We start from the raw sequence: 21,447 nt of genomic DNA on the forward strand, positions 1-21,447 counted from the left end.
TGTAGTGGGGTTTGAACCCATATCCTGGTGGTTTGGCAGACAAGAGGGCAAGTAGCAGTGAGAAGGGATAAGAAGAGAGGGTATTTAATGATGCCCCTTATAAACCACGTGTTAATATTTACCTCCAGATGACTAAGGATACTATCACAGGTGGGCAGAGTGGTGATCCAGGATAATCACTGAACAGTGCTGGTAACTACAGGGTCAGGAAGCACACCTGTGGAAAATGGAGTATACCTTTTTTATTCAAAATTCACATAAGGGTAAAAATATTTGCAAAAATAACAAAAAAATTTGATAGAATAAGGTGAAGCAGGTACACGTTTCATTTTAATATACCATGAAGTCTGCTACCATTGCTCGCTCCATTTCGACACTGCTTATGCAATGCACATATAGACAGTGGGACAGAGTCCCAGCCTCGGCCTCCCTCTGAGGCAGCTCATTACGTTTACACTGTACAGTCCCAGAAGCTGAAGGAGGAAGAAGCCACTTGACCCAACCAGGATACCGGAGGACAGGTGTCATTCAAAGCTGGGGGGTGCGATGAGCAACCCACACACACCAAGCTTCAGCTAGGGATGCTTCAACTGTCTTTCTCACTCTGCAGGGAGGCTGCAGCCAGCGTTACTGTGGTGACTGGCTGTCCTGTCATACCATGGATTTGCATCTTGGCTAGTTTCTTCTGCTCGCACTCTGTGACCAGGCGGTTCAGCTCTGCTGCACTGTAGCCAATCAGTGTCTTCAAGTCACACACAAACTTATAGACGAATCTCTTCCCCTGGACTTTGCATATCATATCCCCATCATAATAATACCTGTGCAAGAAGGACAATCAGAAAGTCAATACAAAAAAAAAATCCATTCAGCCCCTCATTCCTTCGACAAAACCAAGTGTGACAACACCTGCTGTCTTTCTCCCATTATATTGTCATCTTCAGTTTGTTTCTGAACTATAACCTTTTGTCTTACCTACAACTTCGGGAAGCAGCGGACCAGTTTGGAGACAGCCAGAGCAGGAGATAAAAACTGGCACAGAGACTCGAGGTCTTCACTCAGCTATGAGTTGGTAAGTGACTCTCACAGGAGCAGCCAGGAATCAGTGTGCCCAGTTTTGAAAAAAAAACTGGATCACTGATGCAAATATTCAGTGTGAGAGTCTGTTTGCAAAGAGCTGGATGGATTGGACCTGACTGGTGAGTAATTTCACTTTCTATTTTCTACTCTCTGGATTTAAGCAAATAGCCTGAAAGTAAAATTAAGGCACGGATTGACTTTCCTGTACTATCTGGGGTCATAGATGCTTTCATGTGGCCTTGACAACAACAAGTGCAAAGTGTCTCCAGCTTCAAAAACTTGAGCCTTAATTCAAGAGGAAATTAGAATCACCATGGTGTCCCCTCAAAGCAGACACCTATCTGGATTGCATTGCACTTTTAACAAAGTGGTCAGACTGCTGATTAAATGCACACAGGTAGGCAGGGAAAGTGCAACCTATGGGTGATTTAGGAACACCTTGGAGATAGATTCCCTGGGATCTCCAGCATTCACTCACAAATTGATTCTTTTGCTTTTGATACTGGTGAGGATGATGCTTTGTCAGAGAAACGTAGCTACAGCTTAGGAGCGTGGTGCTGGAAAAGCACAGTAGCATCTGAGGAGCAGGAGAGTGGACGTTTCAAGCATATACTCGTCATTAGGTTCCTGATAAAGAGTTTATGTCCGAAACGTCAACTCTCCTGCGCCTCGGGTGCTGCCTGACTGGCTGTGCTTTTCCAGCACCACACTCTCGACTCTGATCTCCAGCACCTGCAGTCCTCACTTTCTCGGAAATGTAGCTATAGTCAAACTTGCGGCACAACAAACACGGTTGCACAGGTGTGACAGAAGAACAGTTGAAGGGAAACAATGGGAGGTGAGTCGATAGTTTGAGGAACAGAAACATTTCTGTGACTGTAGATGTGACTCTAGGATGGAAAGTTGCTTCCCTGTTGCCAGGGTTGAGGATGTCAAAGAGCAGCTGCAGTACATTCTTTTCAAGGAGGGTGTAAAGCCAAAGGTTGTAGTCTACACTAGAACCAATAACACTTGTCTTGAAAACAGAATTGACAGCTTGGTTAAGAGACAAAAAGCCAAATTGTTCAAAATGCCAAATTGAGGGCACAGTATCTGAATGGGGAGAGTTGCTTTGCATTGCAGAGTGATGCCAACAGTGTGGATCCAACTCCCATGTCAGCTGAGATTACTCTGAAGCACTCCCATCTCAAGCCCTCCCTTCGCCTAAGGCATGGTGGCCATCAGGTTAAACCAACACCAGTCTAATGAGAGACAGCCCTAAGAGCTGCTAAGGCTATGGTGACTTTACCTTTACCTATATGAATGCACACAATATGTGTGACAGGATAGGTGAATTGATGGCGCTAATAGAAGTAAGATTGTTCAATTTAATGGCTATTTTGGAGACATTGCTGAAGCATGGCCAAGACTGGAAAGTGAACATTAAAGGGCACTTGATATATAGCAAGGAGAGGGAAAAGAAAGATGTGGGATAATGGTGGTAATAAGGATGGAATCAGTGTACCAGTGAGAGAGGATCTCTGATGGGAAGGGCTAGACGGAGAATCTATTTGGGTGGAGCTGAGAAACAACAAATATTGGTAGGAGTGGTTTATCGGCAACCATATGTCCAGCACAGTACAAAGCAGGAAATTGGTAATCGTGGGTGTATCCATAAACATAAAGATTAGGTAGATCGAATGAACACCACTGCTGTGGAGGAAGAGTTCTGGATTGAACTCATTTTCTGCAGCAATATGTTGAGGAATTAACCAGGACACAAGCTATTTTGAGTTGAGCATGACTGAATGGGAAAAGGCCGATTATAAACATTGCTGCAAAAGAACCTGCAGGAGACAGTAAACACAATATGAACTTATACATAACCTTCCATGAAGTTTGAAGAAGGTGCTCTTCAATCTGAAACTATGGTTTTCAATCGAAACAAGGGCAAATACAAAAGGAGGTGGAGGAATGAGAAAGCTTTGGTGACTTGGAAACATATTAAAAGGGAGGATGGTAAATAGACAAAGGCTGGTATTTAAATTATTCTAAATATGGGAGTTCTGAATAAGTGTCACCAGGTTTGTAACATTAACTCAGTTTTCTCTCCACAGATGCTTTCTTCAGCAATTTCTGTTTTTGCTTCCGATTTCCAGCACTTACAATTCTTTGTTTCTTTTAAACAATTAAAGTCTGGTTTCCCCAAAAAACATACATTCCTCTAAGGTAAAACAACCCAATAGGGACAGCAAGCAAGACAGGGCTAATAATCTAAAAATAGGATTAGATCAGAAGACAAGATTTATAAATTTGCCATAAATATTCCAAGCCTAAGGACTGAGAGAATTTTAGAATTCTGCAAAGGAGTACAAAGAAATTGATAAAATGCAAATAATATAAAAATGCTAAACAGTAAGAAATGTGAAAATGGATTGCAAAAGCTTCTTTGGGTATGTAAAAAGGAAAACATTAGCAAAGGTAGATGTAGGTCTATTACAGACACAGATTACATAGAACACAGAACGTTACAGCGCAGTACAGGCCCTTCGGCCCTTGATGTTGCGCCGACCTGTGAAAATAATCTGATGCCCATCTAACCTACACCATCCATTATTGTCCATATGTATGTCCAATGCCCATTTAAATGCTCTTAATGTCAGTGAGTCTACTACTGTTGCAGGCAGGCCGTTCCATGCCCCTACTACTCTCTGAGTGAAGGAACTACCCCTAACATCTGTCCTAAATCTATCACCCCTCAATTTAAAGCTATGCCCCCTCATGTTAGCCTTCACCATCTGAGGAAAAAGGCACTCAGTGTCCACCCTATCTAACTCTCTTATACATTTTGATTAAGTCACCTCTCAACTTTCTTCCCTCCAATGAAAACAGCCTCAGTTCCCTCAGCCTTTCCTCATAAGACCTTCCTTCCATACCAAGCAACATCCTAGTAAATCTCCTCGGAATCCTTTCCAAACCTTCCACCTCCTTCCTATAATGCGGTGACCCAGAACTGCGTGCAATACTCCAGGTGCGGCCTTACCAGTGTCTTGTACAGCTGAAGCATGACCTCATAGCTCCGAATCTCAATCCCCCCACCAATAAACACCAACACACCATATACCTTCTTAACAACCCCATCAACCTGGGTGGCAACTTTCAGGGATTTATGCACCAGGACAGAGTTCTCACTGTTCATCTACAGTGTCAAGAAGTTTACCATTAGCCCAGTACTCTGCATTCCTGTTACTTCTTCCGAAGTGAGCTACCTCACACCTTTCCACATTAAACTCCATTTGCCACTTCTCAGCCCAGCTCTGCATCTTATCCATGTCTCTGTGTAAACTACAACATCCTTTGGCACTATCCACAACTCTGCCTACTTTAGTGTCATCCGCAAATTGTAAAAACCCATCCTTCTACGCCCACATCCAGATCATTTATAAAAATGACAAACAGCAATTGTCCCAAAGCAGATCCTTGTGGGATACCACTGGTAACTGAGCTCCAGAATGAACATTTCCCATCAACCACCATTCTGTCTTCCTTCAGTGAGCCAATTTCTGATCCAAACCGCTAAATCACCTACAATCCTGAAACTCCATATTTTGTGCAATAGCCTACCGTGGGGAACCTTATAAACACCTTACTGAAGTCCATATACACCACATCAACCACTTTACCTTCATCCACCTATTTTGTCACTTTCTCGAAGAACTCAATAAGGTTAGTGAGGCACGACTCACCCTTCACAAAACCGTGTTGACTATCCCTAATCAAATTATTCCTTTCCAGATGATTATAAATCCTATTTCTTATAACCTTTTCCACACCTTACCCACAATCGAAGTAAGGCTCACTGGCCTGTAATTACCGGGGATGTCCTGACTCCCCTTTTTAAACAAGGGAACAACATTTGCTATCCTCCAGTCTTCTGGCACTACTCCTGTCGACAATGATAACACAAATATCGAAGCCAAAGGCTCTGCAATTGCCTCCTTGGCTTCCCAGAGAATCCAAAGATAAATCCCATCTGGGCCAGGGGCCATATCTATTTTCAGATCTTCCAAAATTGTTAAAATCTCCTCCTTGTCAACCTCAATCCAATCTAATCTAGTAGCCTGTATCACCGTATTCTCACTAACATTGCCCTTTTCTAATGTGAATATTGGTAAAAAGTATTCATTAAGCACTTCCCCTCTGTCCTCAGATTCCACACACAACTTCCCACTAATATCTTTGATTGGTCCTAATCTTACACGAGTCATCCTTTTATTCCTGATATACCGATAGAAGGCCTAAGGCTTTTCCTTGATCCTACCTGCTATCACCTTCTCTTGTCCCCACATGGTTCTTCTTAGCCCTCTCTTTAGATCTTTCCTGGCTAAGTTATAACTGTCAAGCCCCCTAACTGTGCCATCATGCCTCATCTTCACATAAGCCGCCTTCTTCTTCTTTACAAGAGCTTCAACTTCTTTAGCAAACCATGGCTCCCTCTCTCGACAACGACCTTCCTGCCTAATAGGTATATACTTATCAAGGACCCGCAGTATCTGTTCCTTGAATAAGCTCCACATTTCAAATGTGTCCATCCCCTGCAGTTTCCTTCCCCATCCGATGCATCCTAAATCTCTTCTAATCGCATCATAATTGGCTTTACCCCAGTTATACCCCTTACTATGCGATATATACCTATCCCTGCCCATTGCTATTATAAACATAACCAAATTATGGTCACTATCATCAAAGTGCTCACCTACCTCCAAATCTAACACCTGGCCGGGTTCATTCCCCAATACCAAATCCAATATAGTATCTCCCCTTGTTGACCTGTGTACATACTGTGTCAGAAAACCCTCCTGCATACATTTAAACTACTTGAATTACAGAAGAGTCTGTAATGGGAATAGAGAAATAGCAGAGAAGCTAAAACTGACATTGTGTCTGCCTTCACAGAGAAATAAAAAGTTTCCCAGAAATAGTCAATATCCAAATGTGTCATATGACAGCAGAAACACTCAGTTTCTAGTCTTTCTCTATCACTACACCCCTCCTCCTCTTGGCATGGCAAACTGGCGTGGTGGGTGACTTGGTGTTGCATGCCTCAGTCACAAACCTTAGACAAACAAGGTTTTGCTTGTTGATTCAGTGAATCATATGGTGTACAACAGGAAGGTTATGGTGACCTGAGAATGGATCAAGAGCTGAAAGACACTGTTTCATGGAACTGAACACGAGTCACCCAGGAGCCTCACCACTTCCTGAAAATACAGACTCCAGGTACTTTTATATGATAAGCGATGACTCTTTCCCTCCAACCACTGAAGTGAAATATCCTCTAACAACATAAATCACGAATCATGCATCTCCTCATCCACCCTTTGCTACCTCCTCAGTACATTACCAGGAGATTGTTAACACCCCCGTCCTCTTTCCTTCCCTTGGTACACAAACTACAAAAGAATGTTCTCATGTTGTGAGGGGAGAAAAACCTGGATTCACATGGACATTTCTGTCAGCTTCCCCAGGCCCTTTCTCCTTGCTGTATACAGATGCATTTTTCCAACTGTGACAAGGTGAATCCGAAAATGATGTGGGATGTGGGACATGTGACAAATGTGACAAAACAGTTTAGACACAATGTTCTGTTTGTGGGAAGACACACTGCTGGAAATGATCATTTTACCTGAGATTTGATTCTTTATTTGACTAATGATTCAGCAATTTGATTTCAGCAACTACTTAACAGGTCAAGCTGCATATTTAGAATCAGAAAATTAAAAGTGATGATTGTGTTACCAGAAGGACAAAAGATTATATTAAAGCAAATATGAAGGCAGCAAATCGTGCAGAGAAGGGGAGTCTCGAGACACAGCTTAAACTGGAGGCAGCAGAAGGCAGAGGGTTATGTGCAAAATGAATACTGAGGTCAATATGTCCTTCACATAAAAGACTGTCAAATGGATTAGACACCTGTGCAGAGTGGTGGAGACACTGACCTTGGAATCATTTAACACTTTGAAGCTATAATTATGGGAGGCAGTGGCAGGTTGACTGTCTGCCCTGGACAGATGAGCAAAGTGAGATTTGCTACAAATATCTGGAACAAATAGAACTGTATCAACAGACGTGGACAGTAATCAACTTCTAAAAGGAGTTATGAGATTCAATAATAAACTGAGCAGATGTCAGTATGCTTGATAGTGAGTCAGTAATGTTGAGAGCAAGGAGGGAGTGGGTGAGAGGCAGCATGGGAGAGGGAAAGGACAGGGAAGAGATACACCGCAAAAGAGAGAGGGTTAGTGCACTCAAGAGAGCGAGACTGAGAATGAGAGTGTGTTGACAGACAGCACAAGGAAGAGGGCCAGAGAGCGACAAAGAGAGAGAGAGAAGGCCAGAGAGAGAGCAACCGGAGGCAAGTAAACAAAAGTGAGAATATGTGCAAAGAACAGCAAACAAGTGAGCACACGAGACACCGAATGCACGAGAAAGCAAACACATGCGAGTGAGTGAGCAAACGAGGGAAACGGTGTGCGTGCATGAGGGAGAAAGCACACGGTTGCGAGAAAGAGAGAGACAGTGTACCCAGGTGTGACAGATACAGTGACATCTCAATGAACTGTGGGCTATATCGGACAATTGTAAACCACCTGGAAGCAAACACTCCCCTATCAGTGAAATTGAACTGTACATCTGAGTTATAAATAAATAACAGGCAGGAGATTAATCTTTTCTTGATTCACTCACCTAAGTGCTCGACTCAGTTTCTCATAGTTCATAGTGGGCTTGTTTTTGCGTTGACCCCACTTCTGAGCCACCAACTCTGGCTGATTGAGCTTGAACTCCCCTTCATCTCCCACCCACGAAATGCAGTCTCGAGCATCTTTGTCTGTTAGGAGCTCCAACAGGAACTGCCAGAGTTGGATCTGTCCATTGTTACCTGAAGGCACACATCAGAAACACATTATCTCTCACATTCCTGCAACTGGTACTATGTACACAGCAAGATAAATCATCGCCATGCTTTGTGGGAGATACCTATCATCTTGGTGTTTTTAGATAGTGATCTAATAGTTCTTTGAAAATGGACAATTTATTACCTAAGGGCATGTGCACTGCAGCTGCACACATTCCACATTTCCAAAACTGAACCATGCTTTTTGCTGGATTTTTCTGTAGTATTTGATTGTAAATCGTCCAATTTGTAAATGTGAATTTCTTAAAATTGCGATAGAAGTATTTAAGCTCATCATGTCTGGGCTGCTCACTACCTTAGCTCAGAAGAAAGCCATTCAGCTGAAACTCTGATTCCCTTCACAGACCTGCTAAGCTTTTTCCAGTCTTCCTGTTTCTAAAAAAAATTTAATCCATTTATGGAGAGAGGACATAGCCTGTTCCCCATCGCTTTTAAGCCTTGAACCAATGCTGACTGTACACCCACAGCATGGTGAGGGAGAGAGGTGCAGCCTTACGACTCAAGGAAGGAACGGTGATTTAATTCAAAGCAAAAATGACGTATGGACTGGAGGGAATCTGCACATGGGGTTTTTTCCATGTGTCTCTGCCCTTGTTCTTCTAGGTTGTCGAGGTTACAGATTTGGAAGATGCCTTTGGTAGAGCTGTGGTGAGTTGTTGTAGTTAAGTACTCATTGTTGCAACTGTGGTAAAAGCTGATCAAGTGAGCTGTTTCGCCATGACGCTGAGTTTCTTGAGTGTTAGCGCTGCCTGCACCTAGGCATGTGGAGAGTATTAGAGCTGAAAATGTGTTGCTGGAAAAGCGCAGCAGGTCAGGCAGTTTCCAAGGAACAGGAAATTCGATGTTTCGGGCTGCCTGACCTGCTGCGCTTTTCTAGCAACACATTTTCAGCTCTGATCTCCAGCATCTGCAGACCTCACTTTCTCCTCCATGTGGAGAGTATTGCTTTACATTCCCGCCTTGTGATTTGTAGATGGTGGAACCTTGATATATACGCAGTAGCATCTATGAATTGTTCAAAAGTTGGTTCAACATTAAACCAAAGGAGATTTTTCAAGGCGGTCTGTCTTAGAGCCAGTAACCTTGAAAATACCTTGCAACCTATTATTGCAATGAAACATTTTGGAGGAGCCTAGCTTGAGATTTTGTTTTAAATGGTTGGCTGGTGGGATGGCAGAGAGAAACTGATGGAGAGTTCCAAATCTCTGGATAGCCACCAAGGGTTTTGAACCTGGTTTCAAGGGCTTGCTGACCCTGTGCACCCTCAGAAAATTCAGAGAAATGTCAACACGATAATCTACCATTAGGCCGTAGAGGAATATTTTTTTGCTCTGAACCTCCAACTTTTGGGTAAATCCGTTATGTGGCACCGAACTGAGCCATTATGACAAGATGATCCAAGATTTGGTTGCCAGTCTGTATTGAATTATTAGTTTTTGTTGGGCCATTGTCGGTATACTAAAATTGACCACAGCACCCTTGGATTAGAATGAGGAGATCAATGAACAAAGCTTCCTCCAATGATCTCTGTGCTCATATCCATGGGTGTTTAATTGAGAACAGGATGGGTTTCTTCTTCTTCAGCCTTTTGCAAGGTCAGACTGTACCATTACTAAAACATGGGCACTCAGCCAAAGTTAACACACTCCCCAGAACTGTCTGGGGATGAAGCTAACCTCATTTACAGTAATCATATAACTCTGCTCTCAAACCATGGAGTCATTTTGAGGAGGAAACTCAAGCTTTTGCCTCTTTGGGTCACAAAGTGTGAACTCTTGGCAGTCCTTCATAGTGTTCAAATTTATGCACATATTGTTGCTAAGAATTTATTCACCATCAAGGCACCTCCACCACTCAGAGTACCTTTTCCAGAACACCAGGTGTTAGAAAACTATACAGATAAATAATAAATCGTAATAGGAGTATTTAAACTCATCATGTCTGGGCTGCTCACTAACTTTGCTCAGAAGAAAGCTATCGAGCTGAAACTCTGCTACCCTCCACAGACCTGCTAAGCTTTTTCCAGTCATCCTGATTTTTAAAAAAATAATCCACTATGGAGAGACTGCATTCAACCCTGAGTGTAGTATCAAGAAGCCCTAGCAGAACTGGAATTAACAGGTATCAGGGGGCAAATTCTCCACTGGTTGGAGTCAGATCTAACACTTAGGAAGATGGTTGTGGTTACTGGAGGTCTGCCATCTCAGCTTCAGCCCCAGATTTTTCTATGCTTCGGGGATAGAATGGCTATGTCACACAGCTGGATGTCTCCATTCCTGTGCTCCATCACCTTGTGTCATCACAAATTCACAACTGCAAAATTGTAATCTAACACAATCTGCAACCTCATGGCCTAACACATCCCCCACTCAACCATTACCATCAAGCCAGGGGCCAATGCTGGTTCAATGGAGTGTGTAGGAGGGCATACCTAAAAATGAGGTGTCAATCTGGTGAAGCCACCAAACAGGACCGACATACCAAACACAGCAGATGACAGACAGAGCAAAGCAATCCCACAGCCAACAGATCAGATCTAACTCTGTGGTCCTGCCACATCCCATCGTCAATGGTAGTGGACAATTGAATAGCTCATTGGAGGAGAAAGTGAGGACTGCAGATGCTGGAGATCAGAGCTGAAAATGTGTTGCTGGAAAAGCGCAGGAGGTCAGGCAGCATCCAAGGAACAGGGGAATCGACGTTTTGGGCAGGAGCCCTTCTTCAGGAATCCATTCTCCTGCTCCTTGGATGCTGCCTGACCTGCTGCGCTTTTCCAGCAACACATTTTTAGCTCATTGGAGGAGGTGACTCCACAAATATCCCCCAATCTCAAGGAAGGAAAAGCCCAGCACATGAGGCAAAAGATGGGGCTGAAACATTTGCAGCAACCTTCAGCCAGAAGTGCCAAGTGGACAACCCATCTCCGCCTTCCCATTGGTTCCCAGCATCACAGATACCAGTCTTCAGTCACTTCAATTCACTCCACATGGTATCAAGAAATGGTTAGAGATACTGGATTTTGCAAAGGCTATGGGCCTGATAACATGCTGGCAATAATACTGAAGATGTGCTCTCCAGAACTTGCTGCTCTCCTAGCCGAGCTGTTCCAATTACAGTTAAAACACTGACACCCACCCAGTAATGTGGAAAATTACACAGGTATGTCCTGTACATAAAAAGTCGGACAAACCCAACCTGACCAATTTCCAATCCATCAGTCTACTCTCGATCATCAGTAAAGTGATGCAAGGTTTCCTTAACAGTGCTATCGAGCAGCACCTACTCAGCAATAACCTGCTCAGTGACACCCAGTTTGGGTTCCACCAGGGCCACTCAGCTCCTGACCTCAATATAGCCTTGGTTCAAACATTGACAAAAGAGTTGATTTCCAGGGTAGGAGAGAGTGACAGCTCTTGATATCAACACTGCATTCAACTGAGTGTAGCATCAAGAAGCCCTAGCAGAACTGGAATTAATGGGTATCGGGGGGGTAAACTCTCCACTGGTTGGAGTCAGAACTGACACTTCGGAAAATGGTTGCAGTTGTTGGAGGTCCGCCATCTCAGCTTCAGGACATTTCTGTAGGAGGTCCTCAAAGTATTGTTGTAAGCCCAACCATCTACAGCTGTTTCTTCAATGACAATCCCTCCATCATAGGGTCAGAAGTGGGAGATATTCACCGATGATTAAGGGTTCAGCAGCACTTGTGACTCTCCACAGACTGAAGCAGTCAATGTTCAAATTAAACAAGACTTGGAAAATATCTAGGTTTGGACTGACAAGTGGCAAGTAACATTCATGCCACACAAATGCCAGGCAGTGACCATCTCCAGTAAGAGACAATCTAAACAATACTCCTTGATATTCAATGATGTTACCATCACTGAATGCCCACTATCAGTATCTTAGTGTTACCATTGACCAGAAACTGATCTGGATATGCTGCATAAACAGAGGCTACAAGGGTAGGTCAAAGGCTCAGGATAATGCAATATGTAACTCACCTCCTGATACCCCAAAGTCTGTCCACCATTTACAAGGCACAAGTTAGGATGCGATGGAGTACTCCCCATTTGCATGGATAAGTGTGGCTCCAACAACACTTAAAGAAGCTTGACACCATCCAGGACAAAGCAATCCACTTGATTGGCACCACATCCATAAGCATCCACCTGCTCCACCATTGACACTCAGTAGCATCAGTGTGTATGATCTACAAGATGATCCTTCCAAATCCACAACCATCTAGAAGGACAAGGGCAGCAGATACATGTGAACGGCACCACCTGCAAGTTCCCCTCCAGGCCACTCACTGACTTGGAAACGTGTTGCCATTCCTTCAATGCCGCTGGGTCAAAATGCTGGAATTCTTGCCCTAAGGGCATTACGGGTCAATGTACACACATGGATTAGCACCATCTTCTCAGGGGTAACTAAGGATGGGCAAAAAATACTGACCAGCCAGCTACACCCATGTCCCCTAAAAGGTGAGGCATTAGTTTGAAACAAGGTTAGCAAAAACAAGAGTACATGGAAATGGAGATAACCTTATACTCAGTGAATACAGGGTACAGAATTCAGATAAGGGCTTCATTCATTATTGGCAGGAAGTGAAAACATAGTGCTCCCCAAGGGTTTGATCTGGGGTTTCTGCTCCTCAGGATTTTTATTAATCACTTGGATAGTGGACTAAATGTTGAATATTCAGGTGATCAGGTGGCACTTAGCCAGAAAACAGTATGTTTTGTGGATGGGAACAGAAGCTGAAAAGGGATAGACAGACAGACTAAGTGAATGGCCAGACTTTGATAGGTGGAGTTAAATGTGGTGAATGTGAATTTTGGAACATATTCTTAAATGAAGAGAGAACAATTGAGGTGTTCTTGTGCAAAATCACAAAAAGTTCAAACTTAAGTACAAAAGCATCCAAAACACTAAAGGGATGTTGGCTTGCATCACTCAGACAGCTGAAGAAGGACTGGCCTTGGAAAGGGTACAGTGCAGATTCAGCAGAATGACTGTGCAGCTGAAAGGTTAAATGATGATGACAGGTTGCATAAATCTGGTTTGTAATTCCTTCATCTTAGAAGGTTGCAAGATTATTTCAGCAGGTATTTAAAATGATGAAAGGATTCAATAAAATAGATAGAGAAATATCATTCCCTCCAGTGGGGGAAATCAAGAATTGCAATCTTGGAGCCAGGTCATATATGAATGAAAGTCTCTGGATACTGGGTTAATTGCAATTTTCAAGACTGAGATAAATAGATTTTTGTTAGGCGAGGACATCAAGAAATATGAAGAGAAAGCAGAATCTCAGAATAGAACAATGCAGCACAGAAGGACACAGGTAATTGGAACAGGAACAGACACTCCGTTGGCAAAGCCTGTGCCACCATTCAACACCATCATGATTGATTCCCTGACCTTAACTTCATTTCCCTACTCACTCCACATATCCCTTAATTTCCCCGAAAGATTAGAAATCCTGCACGACGATTCCAAAAATCCATAAGGCTCAGTGGTTAGTACTGCTGCCCCACAGCGCCAGGGACCTGGGTTCGATTCCAACCTCAGGTGACTGTCTGTGTGGAGTTGGCACATTCTCCCCATGAATGTGTGGGTTTTGAACGGTTGCTCCAGTTTCCTCCCACAGTCCAAAAGGTGTGCAGGTTAGGCAGATTGACCATAGGAAATTGCCCATAGTGCCCTGGGACGTGCAGGTTAGATGGATTAGCCATGGGAAATGCAGGGTTATGGAAATAAGGCCTGAGGGCGATGCTGTTCAAAGGGCTAGTGTGGACTTGATGGTACAAATGTCCTGCATCTACACTTCAGGTATTTTACTCTATGATACTTTTCTACCTGCTGGTTGAAGAAATGTTTCCTCATCTCAGTTTAAAATAGTTGAACCTTTATTGTGAGACTGTGGCCAATATTCTAGATTTGAGAGACAAGTGAAAATAAAATCGCTCTCCCCATCCCCCTGCCGTAAAGCCCCTTCAGGATCTTCTGATTCAATCACTTCACCTGCATTCTTCTGAACTCGAGGGAAAACGTTACACTCAACAAGAAAGAATGTTACAGGTGGGCACTTCGAAACAATGGTAGGTTTGGGAGCAAGTGAGGAATGCAGGTGCTGGAGATCAGGTTCAAAGAGTGTGGTTGTGGAAAAGTACAGCAGGCCAGGCAGCATCCGAGGAGCAGGACAGTCAACAGTTTGGGCATAAGCCCTTCATCAGGAATGTGGGGGGGCTGAGAGATAACCGGGAGGGGAGGTAGGGGAGGACTTGGAAGATGATAGGGAGATGAAGGTGGGGGTGATGGTGATAGGTTGGAGCAAAGGGTGGAGCGGATAAGTGGGCGGGAGGGAAATTGGACAGGTAGGATAGTTCAAGAGGGCAGTGTCGAGTTGGAGGGTTGGATCTGGGATATGGTAGAGGGAGGGGAGATAAGGAAACTGGTGAAATTGACATTGATGCCATGTAATTGGAGGGTCCCAAGGTGGAAGATGAGGTGTTCTTTCTCCACGCATCGGGTGGCTTGAATTTGGCAGTGGAGGTGGCCTCAGACTCGCATGTTCTTGGCGGAGTGGGGGAGATGGAGTTAAAGTAGTCAGCCAGAGAGCAGTGGGGTTGTTGGGTACTTGTGGCCTGGAGATGTTCTCTGAACCGTTCCATAAGTTGGCATTCTGTCTCCCCAATGCAGAGGAGACCAGATCAAGAGCAATGGACACAGTACATGAGGTGTTTGGATGTGTAGGAACTCTGCAGGATATGGAAAGATCCTTTAGGGCCTTGGATGGAGGTGAGGGGGGAGGTGGAAGGTACAGGTTTGACATCACTTGTGGCGCAGGGCAAAATGTCGGGAGTACACCGGTGGGCTGGTGGGGTGCATGGACCTAATGAGGGAGCTGCAGAGGGAATGGTTGTGGGGTCTGACTGCAGGTGACGGAAATGTCGAAGGATGATGTGTTATATCTGGAGATTGGTGGGCTGGAAGGGAGGATCAGGGGGCTCTACCCTTCTTGTGGTTGGAGGGGTGGGACTCAAGGCTGGAGGTGCAGGAATTGGAGGAGCTGCACTGGAGGACATTGTTGATCACATGGGAGGGGTAATTGCAATCTTTGAAGTAGGAGGCCATCTGGGATGTTCTGGAGTGGAATAGTAGGATTGGCAGAGTCAACATGGATTTAAGAAAAGGACATCATCCTTAACAAAACCTTTGAAGCTCTTTTTATGAATACAACTAACACAATAGATAAGGAGGAACTAGTTAGATTCTATTTAGATTTTCATAAAGCTTTTGCTAACATCCCATACAGGAAATCAGTAAACAAAATTGGAGTGAGAGGGGGTGAAGTGAAAGAGATATGCCAAAATGAATTGACAATAAGTTGCTGGGCAGCAAATGAACAGGAGGAGTGAGTGGCTTTAGCTGAAAGTTGGCAGGCAGAATGGTACAACAATGATCGGTGTTAGGCCCCAGCTATTCACATTCTATGCCAGTGACTGGATGAGGAGACGAGATATAATATTTCCAAATTTGCAGATGACTAAAAACCACGTGGAAATTTAAGCTGTGATGATGTTACGAAGGTGTTTCAAGAGGATTTGGAGATGCTAAGTGAGTGCCAAGTTTATCCCAGATAGAATATAACATGGGGAAAGGTGGTTATTTACTTTGATATAAAATAAAATAGAAATAGAGAATATTTCTTAAATGGTGAGAGATTGGGAGGTATTGACCTTCAAGGGGGGACTTGAGTGTCCTTGTTCATGAGTCACTGAACATTAACTAGCAGATACATTGAACAATTAAGGAGGCAAATGGTACATTATTCCTATTCCTATTTGTAAGGGTCAAAGAGAATAGGAATAAAGAAGTCTCACTATAACAATACAGATCCTTGCTGAGACCATATCTGGACTATCGTCATCTTACCTATACACAGATGAGCTCATTACAGAGGGAGGGCAACAAAGTCACCAAACTATTTGAGGGATTGTCCTAAGATGAAAGGTTAAGCTAACTGGGCTATTATTCTCTAGAGTTAAGAAGAACAAGAGATGATCTATTGGAAACATATATACTCCTTACAGGACTGGGAGTTTGTGAGGGTGAGGGGAGTGAGCCCAGCAAGAGTGCGGGGGGGAAAACACAGAGAGAACACAAGAGCGAGAGAGAAAGAGAACACAGAGCGAGAGAACATGAGATAAAGAGAGAATTGCACCACAAATCCACATTTTAAAACAAAATTAACCTGTTCACATATATTACTTCACATCTCTGGAGTCGGTGAAACTTGAACCCAGACCTTCCGGTCCAAAGGTAGGGACTCTACTACTTTGCCACAAGAGACAAGCCTCCTCATCTAAGTTGTTGACACAGATTGTTAAGAGTGGAGGCCAAGCATTGATCCATATGGACTCTAATAACTGCCTGCCAACTTGAAAACGTGGCACCTTAGTAAGTGATATGTAATATGTCATCACCCAACTCCATGAGCCCTTATTTTGGTGCACCAACCTTTAGTTTTGAATAGAAGGAGGCCATTTAGGGTGAGGTGAATAACTGAAAAAGACGAACGGACAGACACTATGCCACAGTTGTAGAAATAGGAAAAATGACCAAGAGCATGCTCAAAAACGTGGGAATGCTATAAAAGAAGATGCAGATAGGAGGTGACCAAAGGTCCTGTCACCAATTGCATGGAGAAAGAACTGGGGTTGGATGAACACAGATCAAAAGATTTAAGGACCAATAAATGCAATAGGAAATGGCAAGGAGTTACCTTAGCTGCATGTTAATGTAAGTGATAGCAGGAGCAATGGCACAAAGCCCACAGATAGAGAAGGTTCAGCCTGAAAGTAAAAAGAAACCTGTGCAAATGCAGTCAAGGCAAAGCATGGATGAGAGGCTGAATTGATTACTCTAGCTCTTATTAGCACAATGATAACCCTATATTGCTCAAGGATCATCATCCTAACATTGAAACGTACTCACTATACCAGCAACTCCTTACCAGTCCTATTCCCAGGAGAACTTCTGTCTTCCCCAGAAATCCTTGGGGCACGTGGGACTTTGGCAGACTTGGGTGTTCCGGTAAAGACTTTAATGGTGGTGGGAGTTGTTGACTGCACAGTTGCAGGAATTATTTGGACAGCTGAAAAAAAAGCATTCAAGTTTAAATGTGCTGCATCAGGCAGATGGTGCACAGTGGCTGGAAATGTTCAGCTCACACAATGAAATCCATAATTTACAGAACTGTTTGTTCATTACATGAACACCAGATGCAGCACTTAAATCTCAGCAGCTCTTTCTCTTTCAGAGGCACAATGCAGAAACTCTTACACCAATCCACAATGTCTGTCACACTTCAAAGGATAAAAATGTTATCATGACCTGCAACTGAAATTTACAAGCACCTCGCAATCCTTCATCACTGAAGAGTAATCAAAGTCTGAATGACCTCAGGCTATACTTACAGAAAGTACACTGTGGCCTTAAAGCTGCATTAAACACAGGTTCACCTTCGTGGAATATCTTACGGAATGTTATTTCATAGATATGTCTGTCATTATAAACAGTACATCCCACTCAGAGCACAGCAATGCTGCAGGGTATTTCTGGATAGAATTTAATGAACAGACCATTCAGCCCAATTGCTCTGTGCTCACGTTTATTCCTGAACTTCCTCCTCTCCTATTTCATCTCATCCCTCAACATACCTTTCTCACTTGTACATTTAGATGCAAATATACCTGTGCAATTTCCCTTAATTACTGTATACAGTCACACAAAAGCATCATAGTCTCAATATGCAAAGAATGCAGATATTACATTAAGATCAGCATTTATTAGCCACTTTTAATTTGCATTGAAAAGGTACATAGCAGCCTGCATGCTGAAGGTAAATCCACAAAGCTACAGGGGACATAGCTCGTGTACAGATAAAGTCAAAGGTACAGACAATGTATTTCCAGGTGAAGACTACTTAATTTGAGTAAAAACCTGCAGATGACATTGTCACAAACTTGCTGTCCTTATCCTTCTGCTCATGGTTCATGGGTTTGGAATGTGTTGCTGAAGAACCCAGTGGCACGTTACTGCAAAGCATTTTGTCAATAGTATACTGTGTTGCATTGTGGGAATGCGTAAGGTTTAAAAAAAAACAAGAACTGCAGATGCTGGAAATCAGAAACAAAAATCTCAAAGATCTGGCAGCATCTGTGGAAATGAAAGTAGAGTTAACATTTCGGGTCCAGTGACCTTTCTGCAGAACTAGACTATCAGTCACTGGATTCGAAACATTAACTTTGCTTTCGCTCCACAGACACTGCCAGATCTGCTGAGTTTTTCCAATTATTTGTTTTTATTTCTGAATGTTTAAGGTGGATGGTCTAATAATCAGGAGAGTTGTTGTGGTTCTGTTCGCCGAGCTGGAAGTTTTTGCTGCAAACGTTTCGTTCCCTGGCTAGGGAACATCATCAGTGCTATTGGAGCCTCCTGTGAAGCGCTGCTTTGATGTTTCTTCCGGTATTCATAGTGGTTTGTTCTTGCCGCTTCCGGGTGTCAGTTTCAGCTGTAGCAGTTTGTATGTGGGGTCCAGGTCGATGTGTCTGTTGATGGATGTTCTTGCCGCTTCCGGGTGTCAGTTTCAGCTGTAGTGGTTTGTATATGGGGGTCCAGGTCCATGTGTCTGTTAATGGAGTTTGTAGATGAATGCCATGCCTCTAGGAATTCCCTGGCTGTTCTCTGTCGGGCTTGTCCTATGATGGTAGTGTTTTCCCAGTCAAATTCATGTTCCTGGTTGTCTGAGTGTATGGCTACTAGGGATAGCTGGTCGTGTCGTTTTGTGGCTAGCTGATGTTCATGGATGCGGATTGTTAGCTGTCTTCCTGTTTGTCCTATATAGTGTTTTGTGCAGTCCTTGCATGGTATTTTGTAAACTACGTTAGTTTGGCTCGTGCTGGCTATTGGGTCCTTTGTTCTAGTGAGTTGTTGTCTGAGTGTGGAAGTTGGCTTGTGTGCTGTTATGAATCCTAAGGGTCGCAGTAGTCTGGCTGTCAGTTCTGAGACACTCCTGACGTATGGTAGTGTGGCTAGTCCTTTTGGTTGTGGCATGTCCTCATTCCGTGGTCTATCTCTTAGGCATCTGGTGATAAAGTTGCGTGGGTATCCGTTTTTGGCGAATACCTTGTATAGGTGTTCCTCTTCCTTTTTTCACAGTTCTGGTGTACTGCAGTGTGTTGTGGCTCTTTTGAATAGTGTCCTGATGCAGCTTCGTTTGTGTGTGTTGGGGTGGTTACTTTCATAGTTTAGGACTTGGTCTGTGTGTGTTGGTTTCCTGTGTACCCTTGTGGTGAATTCTCCGTTGGGTATTCTCTCTACTAACACGTCTAGGAATGGGAGTTGGCTATCCTTTTCCTCTTCTCTAGTGAATCGTATTCCTGTGAGTGTGGCGTTGATGATTCGGTGTGTTTTTTCTATTTCTGTGTTTTTGATGATTACAAAGGTGTCATTGACGTATCTGATCCAGAGTTTGGGTTGGATTTGTGGTAGGGCTGTATCAAATCCACAAATCCAACCCAAACTCTGGATCAGATACGTCGATGACACCTTTGTAATCATCAAAAACACAGAAATAGAAAAAACACACCGAATCATCAACGCCACACTCACAGGAATGCGATTCACGAGAGAAGAGGAAAAGGATATCCAACTCCCATTCCTAGACGTGTTGTTAGTAGAGAGAATACCCAGCGGAGAATTCACCACAAGGGTACACAGGAAACCAACACACACAGACCAAGTCCTAAACTATGAAAGTAACCACCCCAACACACACAAACGAAGCTGCATCAGGACACTATTCAAAAGAGCCACAACACACTGCAGTACACCAGAACTGCGAAAAAAAGGAAGAGGAACACCTATACAAGGTATTCGCCAAAAACGGATACCCACGCAACTTTATCACCAGATGCCTAAGAGATAGACCACGGAACGAGGACATGCCACAACCAAAAGGACTAGCCACACTACCATACGTCAGGAGCGTCTCAGAACTGACAGCCAGATACTGCGACCCTTAGGACTCATAACAGCACACAAGCCAACTTCCACACTCAGACAACAACTCACTAGAACAAAGGACCCAATAGCCAGCACGAGCCAAACTAACGTAGTTTACAAAATACCATGCAAGGACTGCACAAAACACTATATAGGACAAACAGGAAGACAGCTAACAATCCGCATCCATGAACATCAGCTAGCCACAAAACGACACGACCAGCTATCCCTAGTAGCCATACACTCAGACAACCAGGAACATGAATTTGACTGGGAAAACACTACCATCATAGGACAAGCCAGACAGAGAACAGCCAGGGAATTCCTAGAGGCATGGCATTCATCCACAAACTCCATTAACAGACACATGGACCTGGACCCCATATACAAACCACTACAGCTGAAACTGACACCCGGAAGCGGCAAGAACATCCATCAACAGACACATCGACCTGGACCCCACATACAAACTACTACAGCTGAAACTGACACCCGGAAGCGGCAAGAACAAACCACTATAAATACCGGAAGAAACATCAAAGCAGCGCTTCACAGGAGGCTCCAATAGCACTGATGATGTTCCCTAGCCAGGGAACGAAACGTTTGCAGCAAAAACTTCCAGCTCGGCGAACAGAACCACAACAACGGACACCCGAGCTACAAATCTTCAACCAGACGTTAATCAGGAGAGTTGTTTTGTTTTGGATGGTGTTGAGTGTTCAGGACTGTTATAGTGGATCCGACCAAGCAAGGAGAGTATTCCATCACACTCTTCATTAGTGTCTCACAGATGTTGTACAGGTTTTGGGTGTCATGAGGTGAGGGGCAGACTGTCCTGCCTCTGACCTTCTATTGGAAGAAATATCATTGATGAAGCATCCCAAGATGGCTGCCCTAATGACAATGACCTGAGAAAGTGATGGCCAGAGCTGAGATGATTTTCCTCCAACACCCACAACCACTTTCCTTTGCAATAGGTGTAACTCTAACCTCTGAATAGACCCTCCACTTCCAATTCCCATTGACCTCAACTTGACTTGGGTCCCCTGATGCCACATTCAGTCAAATGCTACTTTGATATTAAAAGCCAAGGCTGTTAGGAAATATTGTGTCAAGTAGTCTTGCAGAACCCACAGCAAGCAAGTAGGCAGGTTGTTGCTGTGCAGTTACCTCTGGACAGCATTGTTAACCACTTGCAGAGGACTGACAGCGGACCGACTGGGCAGCAATTGTCTTAATTTTATTTGTTCTGCTTTTAATGGACAGGACATGTTTGGACAACTTTCCACATTGGCAGGTAGATGAGATTGTCATTGTTGTACTGGTACAACTTGAAT

The 21,447-nt window shown here is 43.7% G+C and overlaps 1 protein-coding gene across 3 annotated transcripts in view; it reads right to left on the reverse strand.

Annotated features, from left to right (window-relative positions):
- Positions 1-227: 227 nt before the first annotated feature.
- Positions 228-21,447, reverse strand: part of gabpa (GA binding protein transcription factor subunit alpha) — a 69,235-nt gene continuing 48,015 nt past the window's right edge. For all 3 annotated transcript variants that reach the window (XM_060833225.1, XM_060833226.1, XM_060833224.1), the window contains 3 exons: positions 17,058-17,198; positions 7,804-7,996; positions 228-818 (listed from right to left, as the gene is read on the reverse strand). In XM_060833225.1, coding sequence (XP_060689208.1) covers positions 587-818; positions 7,804-7,996; positions 17,058-17,198 — 566 coding nt within the window. In that variant the 3' untranslated portion in view covers positions 228-586. The remainder of the gene's footprint in view (positions 819-7,803; positions 7,997-17,057; positions 17,199-21,447) is intronic.

Source organism: Hemiscyllium ocellatum, chromosome 12, assembly GCF_020745735.1.
Source record: "Hemiscyllium ocellatum isolate sHemOce1 chromosome 12, sHemOce1.pat.X.cur, whole genome shotgun sequence".
NCBI classification, from domain to species: domain Eukaryota; kingdom Metazoa; phylum Chordata; class Chondrichthyes; order Orectolobiformes; family Hemiscylliidae; genus Hemiscyllium; species Hemiscyllium ocellatum.